The sequence below is a fragment of the Tursiops truncatus genome, chromosome 21 (genome assembly GCF_011762595.2).
Source record: "Tursiops truncatus isolate mTurTru1 chromosome 21, mTurTru1.mat.Y, whole genome shotgun sequence".
In the NCBI taxonomy this organism is placed as follows: Eukaryota; Metazoa; Chordata; class Mammalia; order Artiodactyla; family Delphinidae; genus Tursiops; species Tursiops truncatus.
This window is the reverse complement of record NC_047054.1, coordinates 32460983-32488918: the sequence shown is the minus strand read 5'-3', so window position 1 is coordinate 32488918 and position 27936 is coordinate 32460983. Positions and strand designations below refer to the sequence as shown.

At 37.9% G+C, this 27936-nt stretch overlaps 1 protein-coding gene across 2 annotated transcripts in view; it reads left to right on the top strand.

The window, feature by feature from the left end:
- The window catches only part of KAT6A (lysine acetyltransferase 6A), a 109821-nt gene that overhangs the window by 55415 nt on the left and 26470 nt on the right, over positions 1 to 27936 (top strand). Inside the window, exons 4-9 of one of the 2 annotated variants that reach the window (XM_033848883.2) lie at positions 3721 to 3836; positions 4430 to 4511; positions 7259 to 7373; positions 8728 to 9044; positions 11471 to 11589; positions 24573 to 24688. In XM_033848883.2, coding sequence (XP_033704774.1) covers positions 3721 to 3836; positions 4430 to 4511; positions 7259 to 7373; positions 8728 to 9044; positions 11471 to 11589; positions 24573 to 24688 — 865 coding nt within the window. Of the gene's footprint in view, positions 1 to 3720; positions 3837 to 4429; positions 4512 to 7258; positions 7395 to 8727; positions 9045 to 11470; positions 11590 to 24572; positions 24689 to 27936 lie in introns of both variants that reach the window. The other variant, XM_033848882.2, reaches the window with a different exon arrangement.

Sequence of the window (27936 nt, the reverse complement as noted above, 5' to 3'; positions counted from 1 at the left end):
AATCAGGCCTCAGCTGTTATTGTTGTTTTTATAAAAAGCTTTCCATAGACTTATTTTTTTCTGTTGATCTTTATATTTCACTATCAAACATCTGTTCAAATCACAGCAATCAGTTAGAAGTTATTGCTGGTTTCTTTAATAATCACTACTTATCTTTCTTGATTTATGCCTCAGGCTTCATGAATAGAACCAGGATGATAACAGATTTGTTTTTCTTGATAGAAACTTACATATGTCACATTGGGAAATAGAGCGTTGACACTGCAATTTAGTGAGCTGTGCGAAACTCTGGGCTCTAAAAAAGGTTTTGCAAAGAGTCTCCTAATTTGTCAATTCCAGAGATAGTCTTGGTCTGCATTTTAAGAACTTAAGAGGCTTTGCAGTATCTTTAATCATTGGCTTAATAGTCAGTGTTTTATACCAGTAACAAATAGGATTTAGTCCAGAAAGCAGAAAACACACTACATACTTCAACGGGAGAGGAATTTAATACTAGAATCAGGTTTTTGTGAGATCGTTGGAAGGGCTGAAGAGGCAAGCTCTGGACTGGGCCTCAAGGACTGATTCCTGGGACGTTGCAGAACTGGCCCACCAGGGAGCCACTGCATCTGCCTCCATCTGGAAGAGGTGGAAGTGGGAAGTACTGCAGAACCGTTGAGTTCTGTAGCTGGTGCTGAAATACTGAATTCGGCCGTCGTCACAACTGCTTCTGGATAGCTATGAAGGTGGAGAGTAGACACTGGCGTTTTCATAACTTTTCATTAGAAAACAGTATCAGGAAGAAGATGGTCTTTGCTTCATTACTGCCTTTCAGAAATCACTCAAACACATCCCATTGGTAGAATTTAATTCGTATCTAGAGCCTAACTGCAAGAGAGTCTGGGAAGTATAGTCTTCAGCTTTTCGGTTTTTATGTATAGAAGGCATTAGAAGGAGGTGGGAAGAGATCTTGAGTAGTGGTGACCATATCCAGCATAATACCACAAACCAAAATGAATTCTGGGTGGTTTCACAGTTAATATAAACCATAAAATCATAAAAGGTTAGACAAAAATATAGTGATATGTCATACAATACAGTGATTTCCAAACTATTTTAGTAATGGAACCCTTCAGAAATCTTATGAGAACTCAAATATATAAAACAGATAAAAATGAATCTGCTTTAGGTGAGGTAGGAGTGAAATGGGAGCAGGGAGAGGGTTGTGTTGTAGCCCTGCCTTCCAAGAAGCATTATATTTGAGGTGGTCTCGGAGTTTCTGTAAGATAGGGAAGAGCGTACTTTGAAAATCTTACTATAGAGGGGACTTTTAAAGAACTAGTAAGATAACTATTAGTTACCATTGCTATAGAAATAAATTACTACAAAACTTAGCAGCTAAAAGCAACAACAAACAGTGTTTATTTCATGTTGTTTCTTTGGGTCAGGAATTAGGGAGTGGCTTATCTGGGTGGTTTTGGTTTGGGATCTTTCATGAGGTTGCAGTTAAGATTGCAGGTCCTGTGCTTGTGTCATCTGAAGGCTTTCATGGTGACTCATTTACCTGGCTGGCAAGTTAATGCTGCCTGTTGACAGGAAGCCTCAGCTCTTTGCCCTGTGGACCTTCCCATAGGGCTGCATGAGTGTCCACAGGTGGCGGCTGATTCCCCCAAGCAGGTATCTGAGAGAAAGAGCAAGGTGGAATTGGCAGCATGTCTTATACTTACCTTAGAAGTCATGCTGTCATCTCAGCAGTATCCTGTTTGCTGTGGGAGAGAACTACACAAGGGCGTGAACTGGTGGTGTTGCCAGGAGGGCTGCTTGGAGCTTGGCTATCAGAATAACCAAGGAAGAAAGTATGGACATGGTCAAGTATACGAAATTTGGTATTTTTCAAATTGAGAACTAAAATACCCCAAATTTTTAAAAGCAAGAATTGTTTGAGAAAAATAATTGCATTAAATATGGCAAGGGGCCAAAAGCTCTAAAGTATAGAGCGCGTGCTTACATTCTAAACGTGAAGTCTGGGGCAGAGCCTATGAATAGGCAGTTCACACGAGAGAAATTTAAGAGTTGAGCGTGTGAAAAACGTTCTACCCAAATAATAATAGGAGCGCACACCAAAGCAGCAGCGAAGTGTTACTTTATAGCTTTTATAGAGCTCAAAAGATAAGAGAGCCCAAACTGGAGCTGATAAAATTGTGGTGAAGTATTTGTGCTTTGCTGGTGGCACTGGGTATTATATCATAGGACTTGAAGCATGTTTTGGCAGAGCAAGTCTACCTCTCAAGCTATAGCAATGTTTATTTCATCTCACCAACTCCTCTTTCAGGAATTTATTCTCAGGAATTAACTTAAAAGAAGGAAAGAATCTATCATCATGAAATAATTCACTTTAGTGATCTAATAACTGTTACGGGTAATTGTCTAAATATTTGCAACAGGGAAATGGTCAGGTAGGTTATAGTGTGTCAAGTCAGTGGAATATAATCAGTTTAAGGAATGTAAATATAAAGTTTGCTTGAATAAAATAATGAAGAAAAGCAAATCAAAGCCGTATATATTCTATAATTAAAACCATGCAAGGGCTTTAGTTAGTTTACAAAGGAAGAGTAGGACACGAAAATGGCTATTGTAGGATGATGAGATTATGGGTGAGGTTTTTACACCTCTTCCATTTTCCTTGGATGTTAGTGATGTTTTGGTGATAAATTTCTTATCATCTCTTAAAAGAGAAAATTATTTAGGAATAGAAGAGAGAGGAGAGAAGATAATTTAACCAACACTTTCTCTCACTGAAGAAAAATAAACATAACGAATTTTTAGAGGAAAGGGATAAATCTTTTCAGAGTTAAGAGCAAATTGGCTACCCTAAGTTTTTGAGAATCAAACTGATACTAATTTTCGGGAGAGGAAACATTTTTTTTCTGTTACTATTAATTTTGATCACAATAGAAATATTGCTTAGGTTTTAATTTTAGCTTGAGTGCCTTAAATCATGAGCACATAACTCACATTTATTTATTTATTTATTTATTTTTTGTGGTACGCGGGCCTCCCACTGTTGTGGTCTCGCTCGTTGCGGAGCACAGGCTCCGGACGCGCAGACTCAGCGGCCATGGCTCACGGGCCCAGCTGCTCCACGGCATGTGGGATCTTCCCGGACCAGGGCACGAACCTGCGTCCCCTGCATCGGCAGGCTGACTCTCAACCACTGCGCCACCAGGGAAGCCCCATAACTCACTTTTAAATGATGGCATTTAAAAAATATATTTTTTAGTTGTAAAAGTAACTCATGTTATTGTTTTAAAAATGAGAGCACAGAAGGGTATAAAGTAAAATGTAAAATCCTTTTCCTGCAAAATATTCATAGCTCTATATCCTAGGATGTTACAGTTGTAAACAGTTTTTGTGTTACTCTTCCAGAAATGGCCCAGGTATGTTTTGTATTCATATGCATGGGAGCATGTGTACACACATAGTGCTTTAATTAATGCGGGCTTAATAAAAGTTTGGAGTTTGTCAAGCTTTTATTTTCAAATTGGGGAGGGTGATATATTTAGCACGCATAAAACTGAATTGAGTGCCCAGTCCTGATGAGGCGTGTGTGGCAAGCTTCCAGGGGCTTCTTGTTTTCCTTGATGTTTTGGTTTAAGAAAATTGCCTTTTTCTACCTCATTCCTTTAATACAGTTACAAAATGATTCTTCATTGTTTTGTTTGCGAACTTTCCCCTTATTAGGTCATCCATCCTGTTTAAAGTTTTCCCCTGAGCTAACGGTTAGAGTGAAGGCCTTACGGTGGCAGTGCATCGAGTGTAAAACGTGCAGCTCCTGTCGAGATCAAGGCAAAAATGCAGTGAGTATCTTCGTCTTCCAATGTGAATATTTCATTTATAAGTAGAATGTACAACTGGCATTTTCCTCTAAGTTTGGTTGGTTATTTTCAGTCACTTGGTCCAGCAGAATTTAGAACAGTAGCTCCTTCAGTAGCTCCATCATTAGTTTAGAATAGTTGCTCATTGACACTTGGATGATATCTAGGTAGTTTCTAAAGCACCTTAATTGTATGTTTGCAGAGAGACTAGCTACTTTAAAGAAATACTCGTGAAATTTGTTTGAGTGATATGGAGGTATTCATTTAGGGATGGTCAGTTATATTAATTACAGTCATCCATTTCTCTTCTTTTATTAAAACAGACCAAAGTTAGCTTGTATCTGGCTACTGGATAAACTTAAAAATAATAAAACTTTAGTTCTTTATTAAAGATGGATGAAGCAAAACTTTTTGCTAACTCAGGCTGTCCGTTTACTCAACTAATACAAATTAAGGGAACTTTCATTGTTATGGTAACTCATCTTCTTTACGGAAAGGAGCTTCCTAGGTTTCATGAAGTCATGATCCTGACATGTTTCACAAGGTTGAACCGAACTGTTCTTTCTCTCCTTTAGGATAACATGCTCTTTTGTGATTCCTGTGACCGAGGTTTTCACATGGAGTGTTGTGATCCGCCACTCACCCGGATGCCAAAAGGTAAGACATACTTTCTGAAATCAGTCTGGCAATATAAAAGGGCAGGTTAGTGAAAGCGCTTTTTAATCTGCTTTGTTAGGATGAGAGAATAGTTTGCATCTTTCTATTTGGTGTTGTATAAGTAGGAAGAGAGCGGGCAGTCACCTTAAAGGTGGGGATAGTCTTTCTGTTTAGGCATCCTAACATTCTTATGTGGTGTGGATTTATTATTAGTTTCCTCTGTTTTCATTATTTAAGTATCCATGGAGGGTGAAGGTGTTCATTTATAATTTTTTGCCAGCTCTATAGCTAGAGGGCAAAATACTTGCCTCCTTATGTAATAGTTTGAAATATCTATTTCTTGAAAGGAAGAAGTGAAATTGTATTAGGTCATGTTGATTATATCACAGCTCATCACTTTTGAGGGGCCTAAAGCTATTAGGACCTCTGATTTATCGAAAACCTTAAAAATTTTATAACATTTTGCAAACAAACAGGTGCCCAAATCAGAAGAATACAGCTTAATAATGTTATTCTATTCTTTTGACTCCTGTTCCTTGAAAGGTATGTAGTTGGGATACAGTTGCCTGTTGGTTGGATTTCCATCTTATCCTATGCTTATAGTTTCTTAAAAAAAAAAAATCATTAGTCTTCCCTGCTTTGTCTTACCATAAATTCCATTCTCAACTCGGATTTTGTGATTTATAGGTTTCTTAAGTAAAACGCTTATGGGATACTTGATGTGTCTGTTTGAAGAACTTTTTCCTGTTGATGGAAAGGGACTCAACCTTAGTTACAGCCAAGTTATTCCACTTTAGGATTTTACTTGAGTCCCTCTGTGCCACTATTGATTGTCACCTTTTGAAGAGCCTACACTTATATGTACTGGAAGAATAAGTATCCCCCATTTCCTACCTCTTCCATTTACTTGAAATGTGGACCTCTCTCTTCTATTCCTAAAAAGGCCTTCTGAGAATCCTTCAAGATAGTAAAGATTTTCTTAGGACTTCATTCCTGTGTATTTAATGCCTACAAAAGAAGTTTTATGGAAGCTTAAAGCAGGCAACATTTTATTTTGAAATAATTTCAGATTTACAGAAACGTAGTACAAATAGTATAGAGAGTTCTCATTGTACCCTTTACTCAGCTTCCCCTAATGTTAACAGCTTACAGTTATTGAAACCAGGAAACTAACATTGATCTGATGTGATTAATCTACAGACCTTATTTGAATTTCTGGTCCTGAGAATCCAATCCAGGATGTCACATTACATTTAGTTGTCATATTTCCTTACTCTCTTCCAGTCAGTTCCTCAGATTTTGTCTTTCCTGACCTTGACACTTTTGAAGAATACTGGCCAAGTATTTTGTAGAAAGTCCTTCGTTTTGGGTTTGTCTCTTGCTTTATCGTGATTAGATTGAGGCTATGCAGTTTGACAAGAATACTAGAGAAGTGATGTTGTGCCCTCTTAGTGTATCATAACAGGGGTATATTATACTGGTGTGTCTTATTACTAGTGGTGTTAACTTGAATCACATGATTATAATGGAGAAACTTGACAGACACCTTAAAGTTACTCCTTTTCTGCTTTGTATCTCCTTTAGCATCAGTCATTGATTCGTGCATGCACCACTTTTTACTGTGGTGTTTGTCTACATAGTGATGAGTTTTCTATTTCCATCATTTCTTCTACATTTACTAACTGCAATTCTGCTATAAGAAAGAGTGATCCCCAGCTGTGGGATGATCTGAGGTGATGCCTGTTTGGCAGACTTTGGTTTTTGCTGTCAGAGCTCCCATCCTGGCTTCTGAAGCCGATATGGATGCCCTGGGGTGGGCACCACCTGGCTCCCACGGGCTCCCAGGTTTGACTCTATCCATTTGGAGTGGCTTGGGGACCCCAAAGCCTTTGCTCCTGTTGGTTTGTCCCTGGCAGCAGACAAAGCCTCGTGCTACCCTCAGTTTTCCCCCTTTATTTCTTTCGAAGAACCAGTTTTTCACGGTACTTGTCCTGATTGTTTTCATAGTGTTCAAATCTGTATTTTTGTATGTAGGGGGAAATAATTTTCTCAACAGTAATTGTTAATAAATACTGTATTAAATTGTCATGAAGGAGTTCTTGTTTAATAAATGGACATGTAAAAACAACAAAACCCACCCAAAAAAAAAGAAGTAAGAGTGATCCCTTTCTCCCACTTATTTATTTATTCAGCTATTCAAATCATTATGGACTCATGGATATTTATTTTATTCTATGGCTTATAGTCCATTGCTGTGATTATTCCTTTTTTTCTGGATTGACCCAGATCTGGCTGTTGGGAGTTCCTTCACGTTGGCTTCTGGGTCCTTTTCACATGCCTTCATCATCTGTTGAGCTCTTCTTTATTTCCTGGCACCACAAGCTGTTCCAGGTTATCTTGTATTTTCCCAGCTCCAGTCCTGGACTCAGCCATTCCTCTATGGGAACCTGGCTTCTTTTCTTGCAGAACAGTAATTAGAAGCCCGTATGTGGGTTCTGGGTATAAAGTGAGGATCAGTGGACTTCAGCCATGTGTGGCCTTCAGGATATTTGTGAGTCTCTTCCAGTTGTTTGTAGAATTTTGTGTGTGTATGTTTTCATGTTTATTTTTCTGGGGGGCTTTTATCAGATTTTCAAATGAGAGTCCTTGACCTGAAAGAGGTTAAGAACTCCTGGCTTAGAGTATCTGAACTCTTTCATTGTATTTATGTTCATTATGCTTTTATGTGGAATTTTCTTTCTTTATAGGCATGTGGATATGTCAGATATGTCGACCTAGGAAAAAAGGACGAAAACTTCTACAGAAGAAGGCGGCACAGATAAAACGGCGCTATGCTAATCCAATAGGACGTCCAAAAAACAGGTTAAAGAAACAAAACACGGTGTAAGTTGTACTTGTGGCAAGGTGAGGGGAGAAGAGCGTAGGGTCTTCTCTGTAGCACAGGATTCACTTGTTTGCTCTGCGAAAAGACACGCAGTTGTCACAGCTGCCACTTTTATGTAATAATAATGGCTAACTCTTCCTGAGCCCTTAATAAAGTACCAAGGCACTCACTGTTCTAAGTGCTTGACATGTGTTAAATCATTTAATTCTCCCACCAGCCCAGTGAAGTAGGTACTGCTGATACTCTCCTTTTTCAAAGGAGGAAACTGCAGTCTAGAACGATTAACTTGCATAGTTTATAGTAAGTGTTCAACTGAGGTTAAAACCCCAGTAGGCTGGCCCCAAGGTCTGGCTCTAAACCGTTACCTTAGATTGCTTCTTTTACCTAAAAAACAAGGAAGAAAAAAATTACGTTATGGAAGCATTTCACAGATTCTTCTCTTGATGTAATCTCAGTAGTTTATTTCTGTCATATGTACAGATTGCTGGATAGCTTCTCCTATTGAGGTCATAGCTAAGTCCCATTTCTGTGTCCTGAAGTAAAATAATGTGAATTTTCATCTGTTAGCAGAAATCAGGGATATAATTATCTCTTGTGGACTAGAAAACTGGGCTAGGTTTGGAGGAGGTGGGGCAAGATTAAGTAGCTAATTTTCTCTTTTCTTTGGAGTATCTTTACAGTAATTCACCTTTGATGATATGTAAACTGTCTTTAGGCCTGTCAACCTCTCACAGAATTTACCCACCCTTTGTACACTTAAGACGAAGGTGGTATAGCTGAAATGAGTGGGCATTAGCAGCTTGAAATACATAGAACCAGTATTGTAGTTCATATTTTAAATCTTAAATCAAGCTTTAACTTTCCTGTAAAAAGATCTTTTGATTCCTGACTTGCAGAGAGTAACCCATCCTTATGTTTAGAGGTAAGAGTATAACTCTGAGTTGGTGCAGAGATCCTTGGACTTCATACCTGGAAAGGTCTTAGTTTTTCTCTGGTACAACTCTCATTGTATAGATGAAGACACTGTTGTTTAAAGAGAATGTGATTTGTCCAAGATGTGCAGCTAGTAAGTGGTAGAATTATGACTCAGATATGCCCTCTGACTCCTGACCTAGGATTCTTTTCTCTATAAAATGAAAAGGCTTCCCAGAAATAGATGTTTCTAATAACATTACTTTTTAGTCATATAATATTTACAGTTTATGGAATATTCTTAACAATATAGATTTTTAAAATATAGTTTTAGGTTATTTACTGTGTGATATATATTAAATAGAAACCATATAAAGATTTCTTTTTAATAGTTTCCCTTTTCCCTGTCTGATTCTTTAGGTCAAAAGGTCCCTTCAGCAAAGTTCGAACAGGCCCTGGAAGGGGTCGGAAACGTAAAATCACTCTCTCCAGCCAGTCAGCGTCGTCATCAGAAGACGGATATCTAGAACAAATAGATGGCTTGGACTTCTGCAGAGATGGCAGCATCCCCTTGAAGTTCAATAAGAAAACCAAAGGGCTCATCGATGGCCTTACCAAATTCTTTACCCCTTCCCCTGATGGGCGGAAACCTCGAGGGGAGGTGGTGGACTACTCTGAGCAATATAGAGTGAGGAAAAAGGGCAACAGAAAATCAAGCACTTCAGATTGGCCCACAGGTAAAAGCTGTTCACTTAGAGACAAAAAGTGTTCCGAAGTGTGTTATTTGGAATAACAATAGTTATCTGGAGTGGATTCATATTTGATTATTAAAAATTGGTCTTGGACTATAAGAATGTGCTAAAGATATGTATTGTATGTAGGTGATACTCAGGTGATAACTGTGGCAGGTACTTAGAGGCTAGAGATGAAGTTGGAGAATGGGCAAGTAGGAGTTTTAGACAAAAGAAGATGCTTTTTGGGTGGAACCACAAAGAATCTGCCTACAGAAATTTGGTGTATAACCTTGACTCAAGGATAACTTTATGTAATATTTCATAAATTACAAAATAAATGATGTGATGAACATCAAGATGCTTACTTTATTCCTGGAAGGAAATTGCAGAGTATAGGTAAATATTGGGTTGGCCCAGAAGTTCGTTTGGGTTTTTCCAAGCCTGAACGAAGTTTTGGGCCAACCCAATAAAATGCTGATGATATGAGCATAAGTGAAAGACCAAATTATATGCAAATATGATGAGGTCATTGATTTTTCTACTTCAGATCTTGGCAAATACAGTTGTAATTTTTCATGGAGTATACTTAAAAAGAGAGAAAGAGAACCACAGCTTCACACCATTTGCTTATGTGTCAGGCTCAGGTCCCTAGTTTTCAAAGTAGAAAACATCTGTGGAGAAGAGTTAAAAGTATAGCAGATAATTCAAGTCAGAGGAGAACATTCTGATGAGCTGTCCAGATAATTAGAGCTGGTCTTATTGAGTTGCGAGAGCCTAACCTGTGAAGAAAGTTAGAAAGGGCTCTTGGATCACAGGGCCGAATCTGTAGTGTCTCATGTGCTGCAAGGACTTCCTTAACTTTTATTTCCTTCCCCGCAGTGTCCCATTGGTGATTGTATTCACTTCTTCATCATTCCTGCTTATATCAATGATTGATTGGTCCACTGCAGGAGAGAAAAATCCTCATCCTTGTCAGGTCCCCCCTTTTATGCTGTATTGATTGGCTTTTCACCTGAGTGGCAATCAACTAACTACAGTTTAAGCATTTAAGTACTTTTCATGTCTTTATCAGCCATGTAGACTGTAGATAAGCGCCACGCTGAGTACATTTATCTAAGAAAATATGCAAGCCATTTAGGTTGGATTTAGGAAGGAATCTCTTAAAGCAGATCGTGATAAAAGACATTTTTGAATTAACCATTTCACTGGTGGTGGATTATTAGAAGAATCTACTGGAAAGTGTTAGAAATTATTAGAGCAAATGTATAAAGTGTATGGAGAACCAGTATTGAGCTTTAGGCATTGGTATGAGCTTTTGCTTTAATTGGCTCTGTCATTTTCTTTATGAATTGTAGAGTGTAAGAAGCAATCTGCACCATCTGACACAATGCTACGGAATACTGTGCTAGATCTGTGCCTGCATCGTCTGTGTCATGCACTAGGGGGCATTAAAGGCACAGAATATCTTCAGATTAGATATGTATTTTTCAGTTTAGGAATATTGTCAAGAGTGAGTCCTTGTCCTTCTTCTTCTTACACTAAATGAGTAACTGTATGTGCAATTGATTTTTAAAAGAGAACTGTCTGTCACTAATGGGGTTTTTTCAGCCATACTCATACAGAGAGGAAGTGAGACCACATCAGTGTCATCTTCAAATGCAAAGGATAGTGATCTACTTAATCCCTCAATGCTCCTTTCACTCATTTCTTTACCCATTTGAGGAAGGTGCATCATTTAGTGTATGCTTATTATAATTTGTCATACTTACCCAGAGGATTACCACCTGTGATACTCAGGCTTTGGAGTTTGTGCTTTAAAAGGGTACCCAGAATGTGAGGGGAGTTGGTAGTACTTGGCATCAGTTAAAGTAGCTATTTGAAATACATCTTTTTGTTGAGATAAGAATGTATTGGCCTTATGAAGATTGCGGAATCATTGAGCATTTTAAAAGGAGCAAAATTTCCTTGTTTTGCTCTGAAGTGATAAAAATTATGTCTTGCTATAACATAAACTTCATCCATACTACCAAAGAATGAAGAAGCAATATTTGCATGTTGACATGTTAAACTCATATTAAAAGTTTTATATTCATGTTATTTCAAAATAGACTTCATACTTCTTAGACCCTTTCCCTGTTCTACTTTTATATGTATGTATGTATATACTGAAATATAATCTCTTTTAATGAAGTTTAAGTTTAGTTATTTAGCTAGTATTTTTAAGCAGCTTTAAGTCAATTCAGGGTTTTCATTATAAGGCAAGATATAATATGTACATATTGTTTATTGACTAGTATCTTTCTGGGAGTCAGTTTAATGTTATCCTCTTCTCTTTTATATAAATAATATTAAGACTTTTGAAATTTGTTCTAGTTCATGTACTAAACTGAAGGTAGCATTAATAACGTGAGCCCTTTCTTAATGTGCAGACAATCAGGATGGCTGGGACGGCAAACAAGAAAGTGAGGAACGGCTTTTTGGGAGCCAGGAAATCATGACTGAGAAAGATATGGAATTATTTCGTGATATCCAAGAACAAGCACTGCAGGTAAAGTTGAATATTCAGATGGGACAAACAGTTTGTTCATGGATGAGAAACAGAAGATTAATTATATTGTGCGTAAAGCAGTAATAGCAATTTATTTATCCATCTGATCTGCAAATAGATGTGGTTTGTGCGTGTGCATAGTTTGCTGGTGTTCTTTTCAAACCCATGATAACTGCTTTGGTTTTGCAGATAAACACATTGCTTTGACTACCAGTATCAAATGAGCTTGGTTTATTTATCAATATTTTCTGTCTTATGTATGAAGAAGAGTTTAGGATTTTACCAACAAACAAAAACCAAGCCTCTCTCAAGTGATAAAACACATATTCATTAATTCAGGAAATATTTATTAAATGCTTCTGCCTTAATCCTTTGTTAACACGTAGCAAGATACAAATGTACAGACACAGAACCTACTTCTGTGCCAGATGCTAGAGATGCCAAGGTAAATGACAGGATTCCTTCTCTAGCCAGGAGAGACTTGTAAATAGATAATTTCCTTAATGTGAAAGTTTAATTATAGAATACATGGAATTTGGGGAGTATGGGAGGCAAGTATGTACTTCTTTCTTTCTGGGGAGGTCAGAGGAGGATTCATTGAGGGGAAATAATACTTGAGGTGGTCTTAAGAATGTATAGGAGTTTATCAGGATGACAAGGAATGGGGTCCCGTATAATTAGAAGGAACAGAAGTGTGAAGATTTGAAAATGGGGGGAAATGTGACGAACATAGGGTGTAGATAATGGCAGAAGAACAGATTGGAAGAGTGCAGGGGTAGATCATAAAGGCTCCTTTGGATTGTGTTTATTTATCTTTTGTCTTTTCCTCCTTTGCCACCAACTCACTGTGTAAGCCAAGTTGAGTTCTGTCTCTTTTCTTGAAATTAAGAATTTATGAGGCTGATGCTGGGGATTCCTGTTGCATAGGTGAAACTCTTTGGATTAAGAGACCCATTAGTGAATAGACTGTTTATGTAGAGTATTTTTGAAAAATAAAGACAACAGTATAAGTATTCAGCAAACATTTACTCGGCATTTCACCGTCTTATGATTTAACCAGGTATGGCTTTGAGTCAGGTAGATCTGAGGTCAAGCCTTGGTCTGTCATTTACTAACTTCTACTTCAGGCAAGTTGCTTAACCTCTGAAGGCATATTCTTTTCCGGACAATAAGTAAAAAAAAAAAAAAAAAAAAAAGTGTTATAGGTACTGTAGTAGAAAGTTACATGATGTTCAGTGGGAATTCAAAGGAGTTCTTCACTTTTTAAGAACCTTTTTTTTTCCCTGAATAAGTTGCAGACATATGCTAATGCCTTTTATTCCTGCTTATTTGTGTGTATTTCCTAAAAACAAGGACGTTCTTATACTTGACCACAGTACAGTCATCGCATCAGGAATTTAACACCAATGAAGCATGTTACCTAATCTGGAGATTTTAATCAAATTTCACCAGCTGTACCACTAATGTTCTTTATAGCAAAAGGAAAAATAAGCCATGTCCTGGTCCACTGTCCAGTCTAGGATCATGTGTTTCGTTTATTTGTTGTGTCTCCTTAGTCTCCTTTAACCTGAAACAGTTTCTCAGTCTTTATCTTTCACGCCCTCGACATTTTTGACGTGTGCAGGTCATTTATTTTGTTAAACGTCTTACAGAGGTGACGTGTCCTCGTCAGTGTGTCATACCAGGAGGCACGTAGTAGGTGTTCGTCCTGTTACAAGTGATGTTAACTTGATCACTTGGTTACAGTGGTATCGTGCCTTGTTTCTTCTCTGTGAAATCATTTGCCCTCTGTAATTATTAATATGTATCTTGTGGGAATACACTTTCTGTAAATATCCTGTTTCTTATCAAATTTTACCTGCTAGACTTTGCAGGTTGCTTTAGATGGAATTAGATGATTTTCTAATTCCATCATTTATTTTATGTTTATTAATTGGCGTACTGCTGTAAGGAAGAGCTTTTCCTTCTTCCTGTCTATCAGTCTATCTATCCCTCCATCCTTCCCTCCATCCATATGTCTATCTGTCTATCTATGACTTGTAGATTCTTATTTTATGAGTTATCTTATCATTTGTTGCTATTGATATTTATTTTGATGCTCAGATTGTTCCAGATTTGGGCAGGGGGAACCTCAAGCCAGCCCCTGTGTCATTCTGACGTGTCTCTGTCATTTTTCCCCCCACACAGATTGAGAACATTTATTGTGATTTTAATCTCTACCTCACCCTTAACTTTGGTTTTTGTGTGTGTGTTACTTTCTCCAGTTTATTCATTTGGTGATTTTTAAAATTGAGGTATAATTGACATATAACATTGTATTAGTTTCAGGTGTACAACAAAATGATTCGATATTTGTACAGTCCATATTCATATTTACTTTTGGCCACAGCAGTATATCCTAGGCTCTTGTTGTTCTAGTTGTAGATTCAGCCATTTCTCTAAGAATCCCTGGTTCCTTTTATTGGAGAACAGGAGTCAGTGGTAGTTCTGTTCTTTTACTTGCTCAGGCCCAAAGAGGTCCTTGATTTTTTTTCTGTCTCATGCTCTGTACATATTCAGTTCATCAGCAAATCCTGTTGGTTCTGCCTTCACAATATATCCAGAATATGACTCCTTCTTTTCCCTTCCACCTCTGTCTTAGCCTAAGCTGCCGGCACCTGCTTGGGCTGTTGTAACGTCTCCAGACCCAGCTACTTGCTTCCACTCCTGTTCCTCACCCCAGTCCTTAGTCTGTATTCTTTATACAGGGCCCGCAGTAAATGTTTTGAAACATACCACTCCTCTGCTCAGAAGCCCTCCAGTGTCTTTCAGTCTTGCTTAGAATGTTTAGAAAGGCCCACCATGACCTTGTGCCTGCTCTCCTCTTCCACGTTGTCCTCCCACTCTTGCCCTTGTTTGCTCTGCTCCAGCCACAGGCCTCCTCCTCTTCCTCAGACACACCAGGCACTCTTCTGCCTTGGAGCCTTTGCACTTACTGCTCCCCGTCTGGATTGCCCTTCCTCTGGCCCAGGCGTCTAGTTGGCTCACTCTGTTTAGGTCTCTGCTCCTGTCACCCATCAGAGAGGCCCTTCCTAAATCCCAAACTGAAATAGCATACATTTATCCCCACTGTATCACTCTGTGTCCCCCTACCTGCTTGCTTGTCCTATATAGTACTTATCACTTCCTGAATGGAAATATTTATTTCTAGAATGTAAGTGCCTTGAGAACAGGCACTTCCTTTTTGGTCACTGCTTTATACCAAGTACCTGGAATATAGTAAAGGCTCAGTAAATATTTGTTTAATGAATGGATGTTTAAATGAAATTTTCTGCTGGGAGAAATGGGCCAGGAGTTGGAATAATAGGAGTGTGAAGAGAAAGATGACTAGAGAGAGTTAAAAGGGGTGCTGAGCCTTGCTGAGACCCAGTGGAGACAATATAAATTTGTATTGACAATAATCTGGCTAATTGTGTGTTTCTTCCAGCATTTTATTAAACTTGTGATTGTCCATGTACGTTATCTGGCACCAAAGAAATAACTAGATATTTGAATTCTAATCTGTGCTTATTTTCATTGGCAGTGCACTGAAATTCTGACGATGGTGGTATTTCTGCATGAGGTTCATTCATTTGGAATTCATGTGCCCGGCATGGAACTAGAGCTATAGGCTGAACAAAAAGTCATAGCTTCTGCCTTCATGAAACTTTGCCTCATGAGTGAGACAGATAGTAAACAATCATACAAATAAATCTGTTATTACAAACTGATAAGTAACAGGAAGAAAATAAGAATGCAATGAGAGGTTATAGTAGACACTTCCTGGTCCAGGTGTCTGGGATTCCTCTTTTAGGGCAGTGATAATTTACACAGGGACCTAAAGGTTGAGTGGAAAAGTCAGCAAGGCACAAAACAGTTAAGAAGGATGTTCCAGACATAGGGGCTGCCTGTGTAAACGTCTTGAGGCATAAAGGATCTTGGTAAATTTGAGAAACTAAAAGAAGGCCAGTATAACTAGAGTACAGTGAATAAAATTCACAAAAGATAAAGCTGAAGAGATAAGCTGATGACATAAGTTAGGATTGGGGTTTTTATTGTAACTGTAGTGGGAAACCATTGAATGCTTTTTTTTAGAAAATTCTTTTCCATTATGGTTTATTATAAGATATTGAATATAGTTCCCTATGCTATACAGTAGGTCCTTGTTGTTTATCTCTTTTGTATATAGTAGTGTGTATCTGTTATCCCGAACTCCTAATTTATCCCTCCCTGTCCCTTTCCCCGTTGGTAACCATTAGTTTGTTTTCTATGTTTGTGAGTCTATTTCTGTTTCTTAAATAAGTTTCATTTGTATCATATTTTTTAGACTCTGCATATAAGTGATGTCATATGATATTCGTCTTTCTCTGACTTACTTCACTTAGTATGATAATCTCTGGGTCCATCCATGTTGCTACAAATGGCATTATTTCATTCTTTTTTATGGCTGAGTAGTATTCCATTGTATACATCCACCACATCTTCTTTAATCATTGAATGATTTTAGAAAGGAAATAGATCAGATTTGCATTAATTTTTTTTTTTTTTTGGCCACTCTATGAGGAATGGATTGGAATTAGGCAAGAGTCAAAGCTGGGAAACCAATTTAGAGGCTTTTTCAGTGATCCAGATGGAAGAAGATGGTGACTTAGACTAGAGAGGTGGCAGTGGAAATGGGAGAGAAGTGGATGGATTTAGAATGCATTTCAGAGACGGAGTCAGCAGAACTTGGTGGTAGGTTCAGTGTGCAGTGTAAAGGGGCAGGAGGTTGTCAAGGACAGCTCCCAGGCTCTCTGACCTAATGTAACAGAGAAAGTGGGTTGAAGCCAGTGGGGAGAGTCACTATTGATTAGATTAGATGATGTTTTTAAATAATAGAAGCATTCATAAACATAACATACAAAGTCATTTTTGAGAGCCTAGATATTCTTTAGTAGAAACTGCTTCAACCTTTGTTCCACAAATTTTGCAGGAAGATTTTATTACAGGGTCTTATGCAGTCTTCATAAGAGATAAATAAATGATAAAGGAGTTAATATAGGAATACATCCAAGCAAAAACCCATCATTTATTAAGTACCTACTTTGTTCTAGAAACTATGCTAGGTGCAGGGGCTATGAATGAGACATTGTTTTTATTTTCATAGAGCTTTTACCATTTAGTAGGAAACGAACTCACAAAAGCAAATCCAATAGTGATGATCTTGAACAATTAAATTTTGTGTGATACATTATCTAATTAAGTTGAGCATTATTGAAACGTTTAGCAAGTGCCACCCCCCCAAAAAAAGTCATCTGTTAATTGGTTTTGTTTTGTTTTGTTTTTGTTTTTGTTTTAATTTCAGGAGAAGGATATAGTTTGCCTGGTACTATGTTCCATCATTACTAGCTAGTCAGTGAACACTTCATAAAAAAGAGCCACCTCTAAAAAGAAAAACAGAAGTATAAGAAATTAGTAGTATAGGCTTTTGTTTGGAATTATATTTCAACAGTGATCTTGTGAGCTTGGAAGAAATGGTTTTTCTTAAAAGATGCATTACCAGAAAGAAGCATTTGTATTCAACTCATTACACTGAAGAGCATAACAGCCTCCTCGAAATATATAGAATGATATTTACATAAAATATCACCAAATAGCACATTATATTTCTATAGTAATTTTAGTGCTTTCTAATTTTGAAGGATTTGATTGTTTTTTTTTTGTGGTTCTAGAAAGTTAACAGCATTTTTGAAATCTGTGTGGGCCACTAAAATAATTTTCTTCTTTGCATAAAGAATTGAACAGTTAATTAGAAATGGAATAAACTAGGTTCAACAACTCTCTTCACCCTATGAGGTAAGGATTGTTATCCCTATTTAATTTAATTAAGTAATTAATTTTTTTCCTAGAAAAATGTTTATCTTAGAATTAACAAAACATGCATGTAAAAGCATTAACATTATATGCCTAATGTCGCAACTACCTAAACAGTCATTCTCAAGCCAGGATGTACTTCAAAACCACCTTAACCTGCCTAGGCTCTGTTAAAATATTCAGAAACTCCAGGGACTGAGGAGAAGGGGCCCAGGTACAGTATTTAGGAAACACTTGCCAGATGATCTTGTAGTTGGGAGCTGCTCTAAGATATATGAGCCTGTTAGCTAAAACTAGAATAGGAAAGTCAAGATGCAAAGGCGGTTCTATAGCTTTAAGCAGTTAGTTCTCATCCACATTAACTGTCTGAGATTTTTGAAAGTGGTGACAGGTACATAGGTAACCAATGTATAGAGATTGTTTGGCGAATCTTCGTCTTCGTTACGTTTTCTGGACAACTGCACACGGATACGGTATGTGACATTCCTTATTCCTTTGGCCCAGCAGCTTTGTTGAGCCTGTTGTCAACGCGCACATCTGGAGTTCCCATCTCCTTCATGGCAAATTTCCGGATTTCTTTGAGTGCCATGCTTCTTGAAACCCACTCCACTTTACACAAGGAAACCGAGACTTTTAGTTGAGTGACTTTCCTGAAGTTATGTAACTAGTAATGGTAGGGGTGGATTAGAGCTGGAGCCTGTGTGACTTCCATTTTTGTGCCCCTGATCACAGTAACATCCTGCATTACCTTGTAAAAGACGTTACAGAGGCATCAAAATCATAAAGCCTGTACTGAATGCAAGTAGGGAAAGGTAAGATAAACAGCAAACAGTGGCCCAGAGTACCAGTTGATGTAATTTGTTGCTGTATTAAATGATATGGACTGTTTCATATGTTCACAGTATATTCTAGGATTAGTAAGAGTTGGTATGATCTGAGATGGTCACAGAAGAAGCAGGATTTAGGTAAATGAAGAGGATGAGGGCTTACCAGGTAGAGTAAACCACATTAACTTCAGCTTTGAGGAATACAGTGTATATATTATATTAATACAAGAGACATTGTGATTATTGGTCCATCAGGTCAACAGATATTTGAGGGCCTACTATGTGCAGGTCATACTGTGGCGATGATGTAGAAACACAATAGCTGCCTGTGAAGGTGTTATAACACGGGCAGTCCTTGCTTTGCATGGCGCTGTGCTGATGGGGACACATGCATATCAGAATTGTGTTCGTGCTTCATGCACTCTGTAGCGACTGAGATTGGATCTCAGTTTTGATATGCATAAGTTTCAGTTAACATGGTAGCATGCAATGCAAGAACCGCCTGTAGTTTAGTCTGAGAGGTAAAACTGCATGGAACATTGTTGGGTAATGGTAAAAAATACATTGAATTACTGGTATAGGGCTGGATTTTAGAGGACTTTGAAAGCTAGTAAGAGGATGTTAGTTTTAGCATGCTAGGGTTTTAAGGTATCTCCATGACTGCTTTTTTTTTTTTTTTTTTTTTGCGGTACGCGGGCCTCTCACTGTTGTGGCCTCTCCCGTTGCGGAGCACAGGCTCCGGACGCGCAGGCTCAGCGGCCATGGCTCACGGGCCCAGCCGCTCCGCGGCATGTGGGATCTTTCTGGACCTGGGCACGAACCCGTGTCCCCTGCATCGGCAGGCGGACTCTCAACCACTGTGCCACCAGGGAAGCCCCATGACTGCTTTTTTGTTGCTGGAGTGGACTCCTTGGTACTGCTGAAATTAGGGATGGGAGCAGAGGGCTGTTTTAGTGTCTGAAGGCATTTACCCATTAATTATGAGTCACATATTAAAGGCTGTTTAGATGTATTTTGAGTTCATTCATTTGATGATTTAGCAAAATTGTATTGAGTATTTATTAAGATAGTGGTTAAGAGCCTAGGTATTAGAGATAGCCTGCACGGGTTCAAATCCTGTCTCTGCTGAGTGACCTTGGTCAACCAAGTTACTTAATAGGTTTCTTGAAAGGATTAAATGAATTGATATTTGCAAAGCGCTTAGTATGTTATTCACATCATTTGGGGCATTGACCTTAGGTAGGAGCCTAGACCATTTATCCATAGCCTTAAGGAAGGGCAGGGTGTATGGCCACAAGGGTAGACATACAGATGTGCCGTGGAAAGCTGTGGAAGCTCTCTTCTGATTGCTTCTTAGAAAGCAAAGGCATTGCTTGAATGTGAAGATGGGGTACAAGGTATTGGAGGCTTGAGAGACAGGAGAAAGTAATGAAATAATCTAGAAGAGTAGGAGAGTGAATGGAGTAGGGAAGCATCAAACGCCCATTGAGGTTAGTGGGTATGAATTGTAAATTGAGACTAGTGAGCATGGTTCTGTGTTTTTCTCTAATAGTGTTCAGATATGAGGGTAATAACTTGGATTGTGTTGGAATATTGAATTTAACCAGAGTTGGGATTTTGGTGAATCAGGAGAAAAGCAAGGAAGTTAAGGATGTATGTAAAGATGAGGTACAGTAAAAGACCTTGGAATCTAAGCTGGATAAGAAGAAAAAGAAAGTCTAAGTCCCCATTTCTCCCTCCCCCAGCCCCTAGCAACCACCATTCTACTTTCTGTCTATGAATTTAACTACTCTAGGTAGACCTCACATGAGTGCAGTTGTAAAATATTTGTCCTTTTGTGTCGGCCTTATTTTACTTAGCATAATGTCTTCAAGGTTCATCCATGTTGTAATATGTGTCAGAATTTTCTTCCTTTTTAAAGTCTAAATAGTATTCCATTGTGTGTTTGTACCACATCTTTTTTATCCCTTTATCCGTCAATGGACACTTGGGTTGCTTCTGCCTTTTCGACTTACGAATAAGGCTGCTATGAACATGGTGTACAAATAATTGTTTGAGTCCTGGCTTTCAATTCTTTTGGCTGTATTCCCAGAAGTGCAGTTGCTGGTTCATATGATAATTCTGTGTTTAATTTTTTGAGGAACTGCCATACTGTTTTTTTCCGCAGTGGCCGTACCATTTTACATTCCCACCAGCAATGCTCAAGGGTTCCAGTTTCTCCAGATGCTCGCCAACACTTGTTATTTTCTGGTGTTTTGTTTTGTTTTTTATAGTAGCAATCTTAATGGGTGTGAAGTGGTATCTCATTGTGGTTCACATTTGCATTTTCCTGATGATTAGTGATGTTGAACATCTTTTCATGTACATATTGGCCATCTGTATGTATATCTTCTTTAGAGTGAAAAAAAATTATAACTCATTTTATAGTAAGATCTTAGTTACCCTAATTCAATTGTTGGCAAAACATGATCTGAACTGAGTTTAGACTATATATATTCTTTACTTATCCCATTTAATGTGACTATTCATATGCTTTGCTAAAAAAATATTAATGTATCTGATTATGGAGCATTGTCCCAAATCCTACTGAGGCTGTTGATTTAAGATACATATAGGTACTGTAGAACTTCTCTAACAAGAGAAAAATTCAGTATTCCAAAGTACATTCTATTCCAAGGGTTTTGGATAAGAGACTCTGGACATGTAGTAGCTTCATTTCTTTGGAAAACTAAGTTCCAGTTCAAAGAAACTTACACACAAACTTTTGGAATTCAGAAATTAATTAGTTGAGGGCTACCCATATTTTCTATCTCACCTTGTACCCGGTTGGTTCTTTTCTTTCTTTGTGCTTCACTCTTGATATTCCTGTCCTGGAGTTCTTTACCTCTTAACTTTTCTGATCCTTGGCTTCTCTCCCCTCCCCCCATCTATAAAGCAGGCATGTTGTTTCCTACTTTGAGGAATGGATTGTGGGGAATAAATGAGATGACAGTGCGAGGTGCAGAGACTGCACAGTAGGTGCCCCACACATGCTGAGTCTCTTTACTCCTTAAGGTCATGCTCTCTCCACTTTGCAGCATGTGAACTCATTCTTATGCATCTCTTTCATCAGGTAACTTTTAATCCCTAAGGAACAGAATTATTTTTTATCATAGTTTTTATGGGAAAATGTTCAAATACCAGAAAGATATGTCCTCTCCCCACATTTCACATTCTCATACTGATACTAAGGGTACAGTCCTACCCTCCACTCCCACCCCAAAATGTCATTTCCCACAGGGAATGGGAAAGGAAGGTCCGGCAGAGGGAGGGAACAGGGCTGTATTTACATCAGTTGTAATTTTCGTTCTGTACCAGATCTAGACTTGGGGGTCTCTGTGTGCAAGAGTGGTCTCTGTATTGGAAAATATAAATTAGTCATTTGACAGAAGTGGAGTTTTTGCAGAAGAGTAACAGTCTTTTCTCAAATTGCTGGTAATAAAAGTTTCATTATCTAGAATAGGTATATTTAAAGTTACCTTTTGATTTAGCCCAATTACTAGTGCATTTAGTGCCCCCCCTTACTTTCTTAGATTAAAAAGTCCATTCTGGCCCAGAATATATGTTATGTTTTAAAGATTTTGGCGTATTCAAATGAGAAGGAGGGCACAGAGTGGCAGAACCTGAGTTAAAAGTTTAAAAAAATGTTGTGCCCTTGATTATATTAGATATCTGCTACTTTGAAAGCTGCATGTTTAATGAAATTTTGACTGAAATTTAAAAATAAAATGATTTAGTAAAGATAACCTTGTAATTCAGATTTGACAATTTGAATTTGGCAAGGACTAGGTTAATGAGTGGTGTAGATGCAGCTGTTACTTCCTCACTGCACAGAGCCTTTGTTAATTTCCCGACCTTGGTAAAGGGAAACACACTGGCTCAGAGGCTTCTTTCTCAAGGGAGCTGGAGGTCGTGGAGCCCTGTGGCTGTGCGCATCTCACAGTGCGGGAAGGCGAGAGCTGCGAAGGCAGAGGAGGTCTGCTCTGAGTCTGGTTTTACATAGACTCTCCTAGTGACGGCAATGTGCAGACAGTTGTACTGGGGCTGGGTATCCACGTTTGCGTTGGGCATCCACCTGGAGGAGCACCGGGCAGCGGATGGGAAAGCTCTCACACAACAGGCGGTGCCGGAGCAGGTGCATGGTCTCACCTTTCGTGCTTCCTGCTTGATCCTTGGCTCAGGAAGTTAGATTTGGTTTCTGATATTGGTTATTCTGATATTTTCTATACTACTATTCTTGTTGTTTTGAGCTGTGAAGATAGGCTAAAAGATACTACTTTATGAATTAGAATACATGATTCTGGAATGTAGTTTAAAGAACAGTGTGTTTAAAACCTTTTGCAGAGTTCTATTTTGGTTTTCAGAAATGAAAAAAATCTTATTTTAACCCTGTCTTGTGTTTTTCTTTTTGATTTTTGCCTTTGGAAGAGCCTCAGTACTCCTTGGTGTCATAACACAGTTTATCCAACTAATAGATGTTTGTCTTTTGTTTTGAGGTGTCTGAGGAAGAGGTGAGGTTTCACCTGGCTGTGTTCCAGCATGAAACCTGAGATAAGTCCCTTGGCCTTTTATAAAAGGGAATGGTTAGAAAGACCAGAGAGTTCTCAAATGAGTTGTGGTGAAAAGGCTTCTTAAATGAATTTATATGAAAAGTGAATAAAAGCCTCTGAATTTTTTTTAGTTTTGTTAGAAGGGGTGTGTGTGTGTGTGTGTATGTGTGTGTGTGTGTGTTTGTCACGAGCTCCAACAAGGGACTTTAGTAATCTCTCAGTGATTTTTAAAGCATAAAGTTGAAGGGTAATTTTGGTTGCTCGTTTGAAGAGTTATTAATACTCGTGTTTGATTAGGCTAAATTCTAGCCCCTTTTTTTAAAAAAAAGTCATTTAATAGACTATCCGTAATAAATATACATGCATATATATTACATGTTATATGCATAACACACACAGGGGCATACCTTGTTTTATTGCACTTCACTTTATTGTGCTTCATAGATAGTTAGGTTTTTACAGATTGAAGGCTGTGGCAGCTCTGAGTTGAGCAAGTGTATTAGCACCACTTTTCCAGCAGCATTTGTTGTGCCTCTGTCACATTTTGGTAATTTTTGCAATATTTCAGACTTTTTCATTATTATATTTGTTCTCATGATCTGTTATGGTGACTTGCTGAAGGCTCAGATAATGGTTAGCATTTTTTAGCAGTAAAGTATTTTTTACTTAAGGTATGTCCGTTGTTTTTTTTAGACATAATGCTATTGCAAACTTAATAGACTAGAGTATAGTGTAAATAGCTTTTATATGCACTGGGAGACCAAAAAATTCGTGTGACTTGCGATATTCACTTTGTTGCTGTGGTCTGGAGCCGAATCCACAGTATCTCCGAGGTATGCCTATATACATGTATGAATCTTGCTGTAGTGGATGCAGGGCAGATCAGATTCCCCTTGAATTTAAGGTTTTAAAACCCGATCCTTGTAGTCAATAGCAGTGGCTTATATTTGAGCTGCTGCTGTGGAAGTCCTCAACGCTTTACAAGTTATTCTTTTTTTAAGATAGTGTAGTTCAGGTTATTGCAGGGATGGGGGTATAGAAATTATTTTAATTATATACAGAAGATAGATAAAAAGGGATAAAAGTGTGTGTTTAACAGAGTATTACTTTCTTTGGTTAAACCTATGAAAAACCACTAAGAAGGGAATTTTAGGGGCAGTGTAAAATGAAGATTCTTACTTGTTTTGTCATATTCCTTAATATCTGTTTTCACAAACCGGAGGATGATTCCTTTCTGTACGTGCTCACATGTTGAGTAGGTGGTTGCTGTTGCTGTCACTTGGGACGCGGTACATGTGATCTCGGCCAGTGGGCAGCAAGCACTCCTCTCCACCCCTGACTTTATATCCCCAAGTGCTGGCAGGGTCTCTTTAACAACTAAGTGATTAAGGAGTGAGTTTAGTTGAGGATATTCACAGTATTATTAAATGTGGAAACTGCAACGTTACCAACTGCATTTGGTTCTAAGAGATTTATTAGCATTTTTATTCTTCATTTGGATGCTCTATTTAAAGGATAATACAGCTTATTTCAAAACTTACTAGCTTGTTCCTGGCTTTTTAACTTTTCCTGTGGAATCCTGAGAAGGCGACACTTAGATTCAGATGGGTTTTTTTTGTTTTATTGGTTTTGTTATCTGTCTCAGTGTATTTAATTTAACTAACTTATGTAATTGATGTATTTTCTCACTGCACAGAAAGTTGGAGTGACTGGTCCCCCTGATCCACAAGTCCGCTGTCCCTCTGTTATTGAGTTTGGGAAGTATGAAATCCACACCTGGTACTCTTCTCCATATCCTCAAGAATACTCAAGGTATGTTTTAAGAGACCATTTACTTTCTGTTCTTAGATTCATAGAACTTCAGCACTAGAAGGGATCTTGGAGACACTGTAGTGCAGTTCATGTTTTTACATTTGAAAAAACTGGTTGGTTTTAAATGTCCATAATAGCAGCATACTTTGGCAGCTGCTTAATCTCAGTTGGCTTTAGATTTTCTTTGCTGTAACCTGTCCAAAGCTGTTACTTAAGATTGGAAACCCGACACATGGTCAGAATGAAAGGGGAACATTTTTTGTTTATGAGAAATTTGCCTTCATACTTCACACTAAGAATATTTTTAAAGGGAGATTCTTATTTTTAACTATAAATAAAGTTTCACTGAGTAGCCTTTTATTTAAATTTTTATAATTTAACGAACTTAGTAAATAATTTGTTTTCCCAGGAGTAATTGGACAAATATTACATATAAATGGCTTGGGTTTCTAGATATAAAAACTGGTCAGTCACCAGCTTTTTGGGGTAAGGCAGCATGCCAGATTTGTTTCATGACTCAACTCTGACATTTATAAGCTACGTAACCTTAGGAGTTACCCAGCTACTTGTTACCTCAGTTTCCTCATCCGTAAAATAGAGCTAACAGTAGTTCTTACTTCATGAGGTTTATTGTGAACATTAAATGAGTTGAAATATGTAAATCACTTCAAAATGGTGAGTGCCCAGTAATGTCAGTTATTATTACTTTTTTCTTTTAGGGTTGAAATTGAAAGAGTTAAAGTAAGATTTGGTCAAAAAATTAAATACTGGCCTACCATTTGAAGTACAGCAGTCATATTAATTCTTTCTTTAATCCCTAAGCTACATATGCCTCAGTTTCCCATTTAGCAGAGTGTTATAAGAAATAATAAATTACGGTGCTCTGTGGGTTAAACACGTATTCAGAGTACTCATTATATAACTTCTTACCTATCTAGTAACATGGTTTGTCTAAAATGTTAGCCAAAATAATTATACTGACAGTGATTTATTTAGTGCTTTATAGTATACACAGTGCTTTATAGTATACACAGTGCTTTAATAGGGGTTATTTCTAAGAAGCTGGGAATAGGCCAGTATAATTTGTTAAAAAACTAGAACTCAGTATTTTTTTAAACTTTCCATGTAACTTAATAACTTGCTTGTGGTTTCCAAGTCTAACAGAAATAGAAAAATAAGAATGAGAATGTTCTTACAGACCTAGATCTCAGTGACCAAAAGAAAAAGAGAGAGAGAGAGAGAGAGAGAGAGAGAGAGAGAGAGAGAGAGAGAGAGAAAGCAAAACTCCAGGAAACTAACATAAAGCTTATGAAACACAGCAAACTGAGACCCATTTATTGTAGGGTCAGTTAGCCCCAAACTCTGTGGTAGATCTTTAAGGCAGCATTCTGTTTATTTCATGGAAGAACAACAATCTGAGTTTATTAAAAAGATTAAATTATATTTATATATTATTTTATGTATATATGTTAAAAGAGGGAAGGAAATTCCTCAACTACCTACAGAACACAGGTATTCAGTGCAATTTCCTCCTCAGGAGTTCTGGGTAGCCAGGATATTGTATGATCAAGAACAGCAAAGTTGAGGAATTAATTCCTTAATTAAAATAAATTATTTAAATAAATAAATTATTATTTAAAGTAATAGTTTTTGTTTTTTGGTTTTTTTTTGCGGTATGTGGGCCTCTCACTGTTGTGGCCTCTCCCGTTGCGGAGCACAGGCTCCGGACGTGCAGGCTCAACGACCATGGCTCATGGGCCCAGCTGCTCCGCGGCATGTGGGGGATCTTCCCGGACCGGGGCACGAACCCGTGTCCTCTGCTTCGGCAGGCGGACTCTCAACCACTGCGCCACCAGGAAAGCGCAGTTAATAGTAATTTAAAATAAATTATTGCCGTTTTTAAGTGAGCTGTCCAAATCACAAGAGTGCTTCACTTAGAAAAGAAAGCTTGTCCAACACATGTGTCACCTGTTCCAGGGATTGTAGTGCAGAGATTAGAACCACAGGCACCTTCTCTCTTCCTCTCAGGGGGAGGAGAGGAACTCCATTTACTAAGGAATGGAGATAGAAGATGAGAATGGACCCAACCATGAGGCTGTTGACTTTAAGATATTAAGGCTCATCAAAAATGTGCTTTTTGTTCTGATGAGGTTGTCACTAGAACGTGACTTCTTAATCAGCTTTGAGGGAATTAGTTATCAGTGAAAGAATGAACAAACATTGCCAGCAGAAAAATACATAACCAAAAAAGTATAATAGGAATTGTAATAGAAGGCAGCAATAGGGTAAGAACTGTAAAATTCATCAACTTTCTTAAGTAGAATTTTAGACATTTTCTATTCATTTTCTTATCCACCACTGTGGAGGGTTCCCTGAATTTTGCATCAGAAAATATTCTGTAATTTAATAAGCTCTTTAGTATGGATAATTGTGATCTTTTTCTATCTATTCATAATTTTAAGTACATTGTTAGAAAACCACATAATCTATTTAAAATGAGTTTAGGTTTGTTTCGCTTCTGAGTTCTTTTAAACTTGAGTTGCCTAAAATGTTTAGAGATCTTATGTTTTCCAAATAATAAACCTGTATTTTTACTTTGTTAATGACTATTATTCTCTGCTAAATTACTTCAAATTATTTTCTTGTTGTTAAAGGTTTTAAACACTTTTAAAAAAATTCCAAATCCTAAAGCATGCAAAATAGGACAATTGGAGCAAAAACAAAAACGATCACAGGAGGAAAAATCTTTTGGGAAGTGGGATTATGCATTGTCTCCCATAATATTCAGATATTTGTGTGTGTAGTGTATGTTAAGTAATCTTGCATCCATGACTTAAAAAAAAAAAAAAGCAAAATGAAACAACAGCAATGAAGCAATAATGCTGCTTCATTTGGAGCAGTATGATTAAGTCTCAGATGTTGAAAAATAGAAACCAGAGTTTTAACCCTAGGTTTCTCCAACAGGGCCATGTTATGCACACACATGGAAGACAGGTCCATAGAGGGCCCTGCTCTGCCTTTAAAAACATGACATTGATGGGCTAGAGGCAAGAGGAACTGTGATCATGGGATAGCCTCTACTCCTGAGCTGCTTAGAGCCTAGCTTCTTAATGACCTCTTTGCTGCAAGATCATATTAAGATCCTAAGAAGGCAGATTCCCACATTATTGAGTAGCTTAGGAACCTTGCTCTACCTTTTGATCCTGTTCCTGACTTGATTTGATGCGTAGTTTATGTACAGCCCCAGT